The following is a 13,537-nucleotide window of genomic DNA, read 5'->3' as shown; positions in this document are numbered from 1 at the left end:
GGAAACCAATAAAACAAGAGGTAACAGTAAAAAACTGATGCACAGAAGTTCCATCGGAATCTGAGGAAGTCAATGAGCACTGGAACAGGTTTCCCAGAGAGGCTGTGAACTCTCCCTCACTGGGGGTGTTCAAGAACCATCTGGACACAATCCTGAGCCATGTGCTCTAGGGTGGCCCTGCTGGAGAAGGGAGGTTGGATCAGATGACCCATTGTGGTCCCTTCCAACCTAACTGATGCAGTGATTCTGTAAAAGGTCTCAGGGCTGGTCAAAGCACATAGTGAAGAACAGTAACATAACTGCTGTTAACTGTTATCTCACTTCACGTTCCTGAATTCCTGTATTAGAAGAGACACCGAATAGTCATTTCCCTATCACATCAATCAGATCTACTCTGTTCCATTCCGAAGAGGAAATGGTCGCAGTTAGTTTACCCCACAAGCATGCAATGAACATAAGCTGCTAGCAAAGCACACAGCCATCACAAAGGATGAGCAGAGCACATCAGCACTGCAGGGCTTATTAACCAAGCCCACGCAGTGAAGTTGCAGAGCTACAGCAACACAGATTTCAGAAAGGCAAGACACTGCAACATTCAGAGATGAAATTTAGGACATCCACCCACAGTCCCTCAGACCACTGCTGCTGCAGACTCTCCAGTGCACATTCCTGCCATTCCTTGCACATACAGAAGTGTTGAGCCCTGCCAGCAACCAGAAGAGAAAGGGGTGCAGGGAAGTGAATAGTTGAGAGGCAAGGGGAGGGCACTGAGGAGGAAGTTGTAAGATGAATGGTAGAGGCAGACATAAAGAGGAAAGGGCACAAGAAAGAAATGTGATGTCTACCTGAAAAAAAAAGATTGCAACATCTTGCTGGGAGGACTCAGACAAACTCAAGGCATGCTCAGTACTGGGGAGACAACTGGAATGGGGAGAAGACATACAGCAGGCTCAGTATTTGAGTCAGGTATGCAGAAATGTGACTGTTGTCTGATTTACTGCCCTGATCTGAAGAACATTAGCTGTAAGCTGGACTGTCCACAACTGAGAGTTTGGGAAAAGCTGTGTACTAACTGTTAGCAAACTAGCCCTGCAAGGCCCAGGATCTTCCTACACCACCAACATCCTGACAGATGAGCAGGTTGTCCAAAAGGTCCTCCAGCAAAAACAAACCTGGAGCCCACCCAGGGCTACACTCACTTCACCAACATTTAAGCACCATGGTAGCTGACCACTGAAGCAACCAGGGAACAAATCAAAATGGGACAAAGGAAAAGGAGTTAAGACACCAGTCTACAACTGAGCATACTTGACCCCACACTCATTCTCACTTGCCACATAGCCTCCATAGCTAATGGCAAGAGACAGATGAGTGGGATGGAAACTGCTTGCACACTTTTCTGGAAGGAAGGGAGCATTCAGATTCACTGACAGTCATTCCTCCTACATTACTCTCCTAGATGATGAGAGTCAGTGAAAGGTACCTTAATCTGATCTGCTGAAGACTGAAGGCACATCATCAAAATCAACTTAGTATTAAGCTCTCTCGAGCAAGAACTGTCTCTCTGCCTGGTAGTATGACACCATGAACGATGAGGTCTGTGGCTTGGGCTCCAAAACACAACCACCATACACATAAATACCAGCTGTAACAGTAAATGAAAGCACAGTAATATAATATGCTGCTAAAATACCAAATATAATTAGCAAGGATAACTCAGTTTAGCTCAACTCTAAAATCAAATATATTTGTAGACCCAAAATTTTCTCTGAGAACAATATTCAGTTATTTACTTTGTCTCTCTCCTTTTTCCCACCATTTTTTTTTTAAGGAAGCATTTGAAAGCAAAGCTTTACAACCTTTGCCAAAACAGAGGTTAACACCTGGCCAAAAGAATATCACTAAAGAGAGAAGTCTCTCCTGCCATGGCTGCAGGGAGAGGAGTAGAGGGAATGGTCATGAGCTGAGACAGAGCAGAGTCAGGTGAGATGTTAGGAAAAATGTTTTCCCTGTTAGGGTGTTCAGGCACTGGAATATTACCCAGGGAGGTGGTGGAGTCACCATCCCTGGAAGTGTTTAAGAGGTGTTTGGATCTGACACTGGAGGATATGGTTTAGGGGACCCAGCAGAGGGACAGGTTAATGGTTGGACCTTAGAGGTCTCCTCCAACCTGGATGGTTCTACGACTCTAAAAATCCTAAGAATCCCCATGTGCTCTCACTTTCCACAAGAAAACAAACGACCTTTATGACACTGACACTTTACCAGTCTAGAGCAAAACAGTATTTGTTTTCAGCAAAACTCTAGTTTTTAAGTAAACTAACTATCTTTATTTCTACCAAACCATGACAGGATTCATGGGATTTGTCTTGAATTGTGCACTGAGTTTAGAAAAGCTAAGCTACTTTCACTCCAGTGAGTGCATTACACACTGGACAACTCTTCGCATCTACATGTATTTTGGTGGTGTTACTTTATGTATTTCAAGTAAGACTGACTAGAAAAAAGCCAGAACTAAATGCTTACTTATCTCAGCAGACCATTTTTAGTGAAGATGCCACGTTTTCAAAAGGATACGAATTCCATTCATTCCAGAAATTTTGAAGTCATCAATTAGTTGTACAACCATATCCTTGTTGGGATCATTAGGGTCACTTTCACGAACCTAAACCAAAAATGGAAGCACTGACATTTTAGGGGGAAAAAATCCCTTTAAAATATTAGTTAGTTAGATTTCCAGATAAACAACATTTTGGAGCTTCAGAAAACATGGTAACACATAATAAACCAGCTATTTAGAGGGGGGGAAAAGGGTATAATAAAGTCCTATACTTACACATTTGAGCAACTTTATTTCATCCAAGGCTGTCTCTGTATAATGCTGGGCACTTTTTACAACTTTCATTGCAACAAACCTTTTTCCCCTTGGAGAGAACAGAAACATTTTCAACACATGCTCTGAGCTAAAACAAAAATCCTCCGAAGCTTGGGAAATTTTAAATAGAGTATTTCACAGTCTAATGTATTCTGACAGAACATCCTGAAACTACACCTAACAGTAACTTTTAACAGTACTTTGTTAACAGATTAATTTATTGACTATTTTGTCTCCTTGATGCTAATGTCTTTAAAAGAGGAATCTGCTTACACATTTTATCATTTAATCAAGAGATAATTATATTTTTTTCATTAAAGATACGACAGAAATAAAAGCATTAGCTTATTCTCACATGTTCAAGACAACATGCAAATTCAATAAGCAAACCTAATTTGTCCAGAATAGAATCACATTTATTTCTGAGAGATTTTATAAGCTACACCCTCAATCAAGAGCAAAATAAGAGTGTAGGCATCTTTCTGCACAAAATGATAGCAAATCTTTACATAACTTTATCATGCATGTAAAACAAAAATTACTGCAAATAGAAGTAAGTAACATATTAAGAAAATTAAATAGTTTTCTTACTGCATATCCCAGCATAGCCAGACTGTAGAGAAGTGTCCCCATCCTAACTTCCTAATAACGTGATACCGGCCATTGAAAAGATCACCAATTTTCACTGGATGATAGCCTCCTTTTGTGGAAAAACCAGGAGAAAGAGAATATTCAGAAAACAAACAATAATTCCCAGTAATTCATGTAGCATAAATGGTCCTCTTCAAATTGTTCTGCTCTATAAATAGGAAATCTAAAGAAAACTTTAATGTTAATAGTTCTGCCTTGCTTGGCCTGGAGGGAAAAAACTCATGTCCTGTAACTATTGTAGAGTTTATTCTCCCTTCTCTCTTACGGCTTTTATTTATGGTAATATTACCATCTGTTCTCTATTTCCTCAGGCTTATCTTCCACTTCACAGACAGTACATAAAAGATCTACATTATTTCTTTATCATATTTGAAGCTTCTCCAGTCAACATATTTTGGATGATTGCAGAATCTCAACAGAGATTGTTTTAATTCCCATTTGCTTTCTAGTAATAAAAGCAGCAATAAAACACTTCCTGAGAAAACGTTAAGAACAATGCAGACTTTATTGATGCTCTTCTGCTTGGCTCCTGACCCACAGCAGCAGTGCATTTTTCTCATGTCTGAGGGGTTCATGGTGAGGAAGAAGAGGGAACAGACAGCTATGGGCTGTGCCTGAACTGCTTTTTAGTCACCAGGATGTGCAGCCCTAACTTACACCACCACACAGGTCATCCAAAGCCCCATCAGGCAGAAAGGCCAACAGGGCAGAGCAGCTGGAGCTCAGGTTTCCAGACAGGGTGAGGAGGTGTAATGAAGCCTTTTACTTCCTTTGTATTGTTTTATTCCTCCTCCCAGTCGAACACAGAGAAGACAGTGTTCACACAAGATTCTTATTCACCCCTTAACACACCAATAACACTCACAATTCTGCCTAAACTGCAAAATAATGATAAAGCTGCACCATGTAATTCTCCAGGACATCATCAACAGCAGACTCAGAGCACTGTCAAGGAGTCACTTCTGTGTCTCTTTCTGGTCCTTCACAATGTCATCCCCAATTCTCCTTTGGCAGGATCCTCAGTTACTGACTATTCTATTTAGAATCAGGAAAACCTCAGACTATTTTCTCTAAGTTGCTATATTTGTTTTTAAATCCCTTGGAAATCTTGTTAAAACTGGTACCCAGTTAAGACAACAATATGAACTTATTACTAAATTCCTTGGGTTTAGATCAGGGACTTCTCTCTTATCTCCTTTTATCTGTGGAACAGCAATGTCAAATCTGGATATTTTTTTTTCTGCTAATAACAACTTTTGCCTTAACAGAAGTTCAAGGGTTTATTTACCAACTTCTTTCAAATGCTTCCAGAGCAGATTAATAAATTTAACACAACCGTAAAACAGAATTATAAATATTATATATTCAACAGAAGGATAAAGCTTAAATAATGTACTACACTAGATGTTAGTATGTCTAACAAACTCTAAAACACACACAGGGTTGATATTGGATGTCAGTGTGTAACTTCAAGCTCAGCAAACAGCAGCCACTCTGGTTTGCTCACAGCTTCAGCCAAATCTGACCCATCTGACGTGGCTGCAGCTGCATGATCCTGCTGGCAGAGACTCAAACAGCACCAGGGAAGCAGCACTCAAGTGTTCAGCTCAGCAGGGCAGGTCTGAGCCAAGGGACAGCAACAAACAATTGCGGATGCACTGACCCCACACACCTCCCTGCCCACCTGCCTCCCAGTTTACACCACCACAGAGGGTCAGGAGTGCCCACCCACCCCACAATGAGTCTGACCTGCACAGCCAGCACAGACACACACAGAGTGTGCTCTCAGCTCCTTTGGCCTAGCACTAAGGTGATGAAGTTTCATCATGAAAATTTTGGACAAATCTCTGAAGACCCTAATACGAGAAGAACCTTTAAACTTTCAACCTATGAGAACTGTACACTTACTATCATAGAATCACAGAATTTTAGGGGTTGGAATGTATCTTATAGATCATCTAGTCCCAACCCCCTGCCCTGGGCAGGGACACCTCCCACCAGAGCAGGTTGCTCAAGGCTCATCCAACCTGGCTGTGAACACTGCCAGGGTTGGGGCAGCCACAGCCTCCCTGGGCAACCTGGGCCAGTGTCTCAGAACTCTCACAGGAAAAAACCTTTTCTTAATATCTAACCTAAATTTCCCCTCTTTCAATTTGTACCCATTGCCCCTTGTCCTGTCACTGCAGCTCCTAACAGAGTCCCTCTGCAGCTTCCCTGGAGCCCCTTCAGACACTGGAAGGTGCTATGAGGTCTCCACACAACCTTCTCTTCCCCAGGCTGAATAGTTCCAGCATCCTCAGCCTGTCCTCATAGGAGAGATGCTCCAATCCTTTTATCAACTTCATGGCCTCCTCTGGACTTGCTCCAACACCAGAACTGTGTGCAGTATTCCAGGTGGGTCCCACGAGAGCAGAGGGGGAGAATCACCTCCCTTGACCTGCTGCCACACTCCTTTGGATGCAGCCCAGGATCTGGTTGGCTTTCCTGGCTGTGAGTGAGCACACACTGCCAGGTTATGTTGAGTTTCTTGTCAACCATCACTCCCAAGTCTTTCTCAGGCACAATGTTTCATTTCACACATCATTAGGTACACAGACACCAACACTGCAGTTAAAAAAGTGCAAAGGAAACAGAAGGCCCTAGCTCAGGAACAGCACAAGTCTTTACAGCAGGACTAGGACACAGGGACCCAGACTAGGATTAAGTCTCAGAACTGCCCCTTCAGGAAGACTTACCCAGGCCTCCACCACTGGGAAGGAAATGGTCCTGAGAAGCTGTGTGGAAAGCTCACCTAGTAACCTAAAAACACAGGTTCATTTCCACTGCTGAGTTGTGCCAACCTCAGTAAGATTGAACATGTTGCCACGTGGCAACTCCTCACTTTCCACATAAAGAAACAGAGCACTTTTGGGACATCCAACTGGATTTACTCACCAGGAGAGGAGAGGGAACACAGACTTATTGAGAGCAAGTGGTGACTATTATGCTGCTCATTTGCCACTATCAGCCACATATGAAGCCCAAGTCTATTGCAGCTTCTCATAGAAATTTTGCTGAATAAACACACATACACAAATCTGTACTGACAGAAACATTACGAACAAAACTAAATATTAATTTCTCTATTTAACTGTCCTTCTGCTAACAGCTGATGAAGATATTTAACAATCTGGATAAATATCACCATTGTTTAAGACAGTTATTGACTGGTTTAAAACAAACAAACAAAAATACCACTATTTTGGTAAAGTTTTTCCACCTGGTTTAAAACAAACAAACAAAAATACTACTATTTTGGTAAAGTTTTCCCATAAAACTCTATCTGGGATGATGAAGTCATGGATGTGAGTGGAAGGTGAAGAGAACATTAAGAATTTTACCTTTTCATTACTGAAAATGTTTGTAAAATGAACACAGTCTGATGACCTGATAGCAAAATTTTTGTGAGAGTTCCACATAACTCACCATCACAGCATCATTTCTTCTGATCTCAGGTCTGTGCTGCATGTATCACTGCATGGAAACATTATCCTCTAGATAATAATTATTCTTTTGCAAATAGATAGAACTAAAAACCTGAAAACTATCTTAACACCTAGTTTTAATACTTCTTTATGGTTTGCAAACAGATTTTAAAATTCAACAACACATATGTCTGGAACTCTTTACAATTTGCCTAAAAATCTAGTTCTATTCAGTACTTCTTTAACAGTTCTATGACTTCAGATGTAAATGAAAGCACCCACAATTCATGCAATCCTTTGCATGGCCAGAAGGATGTAAATGTGCCTTCCAAGTATATAAAGCAATGTCCAGAAGGAATTTGTTTGCACTAAACACAGCAGCTGCTTTTTTACCATGTTAACAGCATAGCACTCAACGCTGAAGATTTTAAATACAGGTAAAAATATGTTTCTAAGAATAGTTTAGTGCCTTGTAAGTCTGCCTCTCTGCAGATAGCTTTTGGCATACTTGTGCTTCAAAGGGCCAAAAATAATCAAGAACTTGTGATGGTTTCTTCCCATCACAGACAGAAAAGAGAACACCATACAGAGGAAATCAGACAAAACCACCAAAGTCAAATTAAAAAACTGGGGGTTGAGAAGCTATTTTAGCCAACTCTATGTACTGCAAGCATAACAATACTATATATGTAAAAGCATGTTATTTTGGGCCTTACAGCACTGTCATAACTAATTATAGTTGTACACCAGGGTATGTGACAGGTGCCAGCAGTGGCAGCATATACTCTGAGTATATATATATTCCACAAGATACTTTCCACTGTCCCAAGCCACAAGAGGAACAGTTCTGGCAATGATCAGAACTGTTCCCGTACACATTAGTCCCTGATTATTCATACCAGCAACATATGCATTTACAGGTAGGGAACTACCAGGCAACAACACATAAATGCACTGTAAAAACTGGTGCCATCCTATGATGAATTCCATTATTTAAGTTCTTCATGATACAGAAAGTCTTTCTAAGCGACAGTAACAAGAAAGCACCTGTGCAAAATTCAGGGGCTGAGAAAAATCATGTATTTCTGGAAAAACAATCCTGTCATTGGAAAATATACAATGTGTAAGTGGTACTGCTGATAATGTAATTAAAATAACCCTGTTGTACTAGTCACTGCAGTGCACACAGGGAAAAAGGAGTCTCTCTCACAGCTAGCTAGCTACATGCACACAAGAAAAAGGGTCAGAAAAATGAGATCATTATTCCTGAATGTCTCCTGAATGTATTGGTAATTGTAGCTGGCTCGTTGGATGTTTGTGGAAGGAATTATTCCCTTTGTGAACTGGATGAATGGGAGACATCTCCAGGGGGCAAAGAAGATGATCAGAGAAGAAAAAAACTCCAATTACATCCATGACACAACAAGCTCTTGAAAAAAAATCTCTAAGTGTTTCAAGGCTTTTCAGACACAAAGAAAAACTAGCTTCACTGTCCAAGTACCCCTTGAAAAAAATAAAAATCACACAGTTGGACTTTTGATATTTCCATTCCTGAAACAAATATCTTGAAAAGCACTTGTGGTAAATTCAGTGACACAAACAGAGCTCATGTCACAGATTTAAACAGAGGCCGTGGAGGAACAGAGGTTAATCTGCTTTACACGGATGGCTGTTAGTTGTTTCTTTCACATCAGGTGCTAATTCAAACTAATCCAATTTCCTGATTAAAAATACTACCATGACTATTTACTAACCACCATGTAATGTGAGCCCAGCACACAGTAACACACTCTGAAAAACAAAATTAGTAACAAAAATACTGCGGCAATGGGAAGTGCAGTTAACAGGTCATAGCTGAATTCATTGAAGAAATTAATTGCATACTACTCATCAAAATTGCCTCCCTATGAAATTTTAGATTAGAGTTGAGAAGAGATGAGTATGCTCTGTGCCTCACTCAAAAATCCTGGAAGATTGCCATTTTGAACACAAAATTATTAATGAGAGAGACACTCCAGTAATAAATGATAATTTCCAAATCTTTATCTTCCACTCTGTAAATACAGGTAAGGTGACCCAAAAGAAAAAAAAAAGGATATTCAAACTAATAAAACACCTCTCAAAAAATGGAATATTATATCTAAAAGCAATCCCTGGAATTCTTTACCGAGTAACTTACTCATTCCCTATAAAACACACAAAGTCTCTACAGCCCCAGATCATTCCAATCTGGCCATTCAATTCAGATCCTCGTGGTGACCTTCCCTTCAGTTCAACCTCAGCAGAATAAAAGCAGGACAGGTACTGCTCAGCCTTACAGGAAATTAGGGTCAGATAATAGGTAAATCATCTACTGAAGCAACAAAAGCACTGCTCTTGTAGAAACAAGTGATGATCATGACACCCAAATGAACCAAAGCTTGAACCATCTTTAATGTACCTCCATCAACTCCAAGTTTCAGGATCAGAGGATTCAAAAGAACCTTTATGCATACAGGAGTTCCCTTTAATTTTTCAGGAAGCTTTCAAGTATTCTCAGTGTAACATGCAGCTCATTTGCAAAGCACAGAGCTCTCACTACTGACCTGCTGTACTCTGAGAGACTCTAGTTAACCAGGTAACTCACAATCAGGCTCTCAACTTAGACTATTTTGGTGCTTGTTTTGTGATCTCGGTTCTGCACATGATGACATTTTGCAAGAGATATTGAAACAGAGACAACAATGGGTTGTTTGAAATTAAATGTAATCCTTACTTCAGGAAAGAATTAAGTGGAGGCCTTGAAACACTTAATCTCAGGCAAATACAGATGTTTACAAGTAAACAGATGTTTAACCAGATCCTTACTCACTGAGGGAAGATGTTACAGATACTAAAAGAGTTATCTTAAGGAACGAATGTGTTGCAACAAAAATAATAATTCAAACAAGCAAACAAACCCAAAAAACCCAAACCACCTGAGCATGTATTAGTGATCTGTTTTTCTTTTCCCTGCTGCAGACTTCAACATTTAGTCTACTGTTTGGTTTTCACTATTGCCCTTGGAAGCCACTTACACATTTGAAATACCACGTACTAATAAAATTTCTTACACCAAAATGAATTAGTCACTTTCCACTACATTTGAAATACCACGTACTAATAAAACTTCTTACACCAAAATGAGTTAGTCACTTTCCACCGTTAAATCTGAAAATACAAAGCACTAGTTCCAGGCTGGGAACATTTTCAACATCTTAAAATAGCACATCTCCAGGCTTATTCAGAAACTCCTGATTAAGAAGACATTATCATATGTGACACAGGAAGTGTTTCTTGCTATGAGGAACACAGAATACCAGATATAGTCTGTGTGCATAGAGTGCTTTTAGGCTGCTCAAAAGCATTAACTTCAAGTGATAAAACTTTGATGTTTCCTAAAGTAAGTTCATAATCTTGAAATCTACTACAACAGATAACCCAGAGTTGACAGACCTGTTATTTATGATTTTTTCAGGTAAGTACAGTATACATTTTACCCTAATGGGAAGAGACTTGCAACTTTATCAGTGGCATTAAAGTAAGCTTAAGCACTGACATTGCTGCACTGCAGCCATGCCTTCAGCCATCCATGCCTTAACAATTGAGAAATAAATATAACCAATACAAAAATTAAGGAAATTGAGCTAAACTGGATGCAGTGAGCCTCAGGCAATGCTGAGGTCTGTGAAATACAGGTGGAAAACAAGCATGGAACATCTCAAGCTGGTGCAGATGAGAGAAGAAGGGGGGACAAAAAAAAGACATAGATTAAAAAACACATGTAGGTGATGCTGTTCAAGGCATCGAGGCATTTTAGAACCTTTTGGAATATGCAAGAGGTTGTTTGTTTTGGCTGTTCTTGTTTCTCTTACAACTCACATCAAGTTCACTCTATTCTTATAACCAGGACATCAGGAAGAAAACAAGGATGCATCACTTGTATATTTATTGCCAAATGCATAAACAAGCTACAGCTAAGTGAAAAATTAAAGCTGAAGGCAATTATGCATCTGGACCTGAACTGAGCTCGTAATTACTGCATAAATAAATTCCATCATTAAAGATCAGCTCTATAAAACCCTCCCAAGAACCAGAGCTAAGCCTTGCAAGGAGTTTACCCTGGCTGAGGCTGGTGAATTGCACACACCTTTGCAGTAATCTGCGGGATCCTCTTGCTCCTCATCGTCGGACCCCAAGATCTCCTCCTCTGGCTCCGGCGGCGCTGGCTCCGGCAGGGGTGGAGGTGGGGGTGGGGGTGGAGGTGGAGGTGCAGAGGGAGCTTTCTGCTGAGGCTCTGGCCTGAAAACGAAATGGAGAACACACTCAGTGAAGAGGTTCCTCACAGGGGTGACCCAGCCCTTCAGAGGGGAGCAAGCAATGCTGTGGGAAATACCAGTGAGATGTTTTCACCGGCATCTTTCCATCCAGAACCCCTAGGGAGCACAGACAGAGGCACAGGAACAAACCAAGAGCAGGTCTCAAGTGAGTTTGGACTTACTCACTAGAACAGTTTGCAAAAGTACATAATCAGGTATGGACAAGCTTCTAAAACCCCTGACAAGCAAACGAGATGTTAGACACATCTTCTTGAGCACACAGACCTCATTAATGTGCAGGAAGAAACAATCTTGTAGCAACACTGACCCAAACCTTAATGCACTTTTCATCTGTAGCTGCTGCCAGACTATGGAAAGCTCTACCAGTATACAAAATACCGAAAATAGCTATTAGAAAGAGAACAAAATTAACCTTCCTAGGTAGCCTATGAAGCATTCCCAGAGCACATACCACATGCTTTAATATGCATGAAATTTAAAGCCCAACATTGCCAACCAACAGATGATTTTCTGACTGTCCTGCTACTGCAACTCAGAACGAAACAACCAAAGAAGTGAAATACATTTGATATTCTATTCCAAGGAAGGCTGTACTTGGTATTTCTAAATAGCTACAAACTAGACACATTTTGAAACTGAGTATTTTCAATGCACTTCAGTCCAGGGGTGTAGGACACCTGTTTGTCAAATAGTTAAGAAAGCCTTTTCCAAAGAAGCTTGATGCTGTTATTTTTTGTATTCATACTTCATACAAATAAATTCTTCTTCCAGAGAAGAGCAACGAGGCTGGTGAAGGGACTGGAGCATAAGTGGCATGAGGAGAGGCTGAGGGAGCTGGGGGTGTTCAGCCTGGAGAAGAGGAGGCTCAGGGGAGACCTTCTCACCCTCTGCAACTCCCTGACAGGAGGTTGGAGTCAGGTGGGGGTTGGTCTCTTCTCCCAGGCAACCAGCAGCAGGACAAGAGGGCACAGACTCAAGCTCTGCCAGGGGAGGGTTAAGTTGGATATTAGGAAGAGATTTTTTACAGAGAGAGTGCTCAGGCATTGGAATGTGCTGCCCAAGGAGGTGGTGGATTCACCATCCCTGGAGGTTTTCAAACTGAGACTGGATGTGGCACTTAGTGCTATGGTCTAGTGACAAGGGTGGGGTTGGACTTGATGATCTTGGAGGTCTTTTCCAACCAGGTTGATTCTATGATTCTATGATTTATGTAATCTTTAACCACATAAAGCTTTGGACAGAGGAGAAGAGAGAGAAGGGATCCATTTGTAGGATAAACAATAAGTATGTTTGCATGTGGTCCTACATCGTAAGTTATGCTGATTTTTAGCCTTACCCCTTCCCCTTTGGCTCCCAACAGATGTCTTTATACAGTACATTGTGAGGAAAGTAAACTGCAAATGGAAGGTTCAGCACATTCTCTGACCAGTTAATCCTACTACAAACTCTATTACTGCCCCTCCACCAGCCTGGCTTCATGGTGTCAGTGAGCTGACAGCTCCTACACCTGGTCTGATGTTGGCAGGACGTTTTAATCAAACAAATCATTGCATAAGGATCTACATTACAAACCCTGAAACCCCATCTGTTGCACACAAAACTATTCTGGATACACAGATCAAGAACTATGAATGCTTAAAAATTAACTGTTTGACTCGATGACCTTAAAGGTCTTAGGTCAGCCTAAAATATTCGAGAAGCAAGAAAAATAACACATAGTAAAATAGCCTGAACTTCATCAGTATTTGGGAATTACTGGGGGAAAAAAACCCTCAAAGACCTCACAGCAGTACTGTTTCATCTCAATAAAATACTTCACATTGCAATCACTGCTACTGGTGGCCACACCTAAAGAATCCTGAAGAAATCTGGAACTGCTGAGAGGGAGCCAGGCTGTGTCATATCTTGTCATATTATGTATTGTGCATGTTAAGAAGAATTCAGTCTCAGCCTTGGCTTGGCTGAAATCCATAGCAATTTTCACGCAGAGAGAAACTTTCTTATACTATCTCAGTCTTCAGAGATTTTTCAAGATCAGTACATTAAGAAGTTTACAGTAGGAACTTGTGCTGGTAATTTTAAAATCAAACATCAAGAAAGCAGTAGAAACCAGGGCCAGGAGTTGGACTTTGATGGTCCTTGTGGGTCCCTTCCAACCCAGGATATTCTATGACCACTGTTCTGTATCT

The 13,537-nt window shown here is 40.8% G+C and overlaps 1 protein-coding gene across 1 annotated transcript in view; it reads right to left on the bottom strand.

The window, feature by feature from the left end:
* SRPK2 (SRSF protein kinase 2) overlaps positions 1-11,310 on the bottom strand; it is a gene marked incomplete at its 5' end in the record, with an annotated part of 46,444 nt that extends 35,134 nt beyond the window's left edge. Inside the window, 4 exons of the mRNA XM_009073391.1 lie at positions 2,578-2,665; positions 2,837-2,924; positions 3,467-3,575; positions 11,159-11,310. Of these exons, the coding sequence (XP_009071639.1) occupies positions 2,578-2,665; positions 2,837-2,924; positions 3,467-3,575; positions 11,159-11,310 (437 nt within the window). The remainder of the gene's footprint in view (positions 1-2,577; positions 2,666-2,836; positions 2,925-3,466; positions 3,576-11,158) is intronic.
* Positions 11,311-13,537: the final 2,227 nt, after the last annotated feature.

The sequence above is a fragment of the Acanthisitta chloris genome, unplaced genomic scaffold (assembly GCF_000695815.1).
Source record: "Acanthisitta chloris isolate BGI_N310 unplaced genomic scaffold, ASM69581v1 scaffold24, whole genome shotgun sequence".
Lineage (NCBI taxonomy): Eukaryota > Metazoa > Chordata > Aves > Passeriformes > Acanthisittidae > Acanthisitta > Acanthisitta chloris.
Note: the sequence above shows the minus strand (reverse complement) of the source record. Positions and strands in the feature narration are given on the sequence as shown.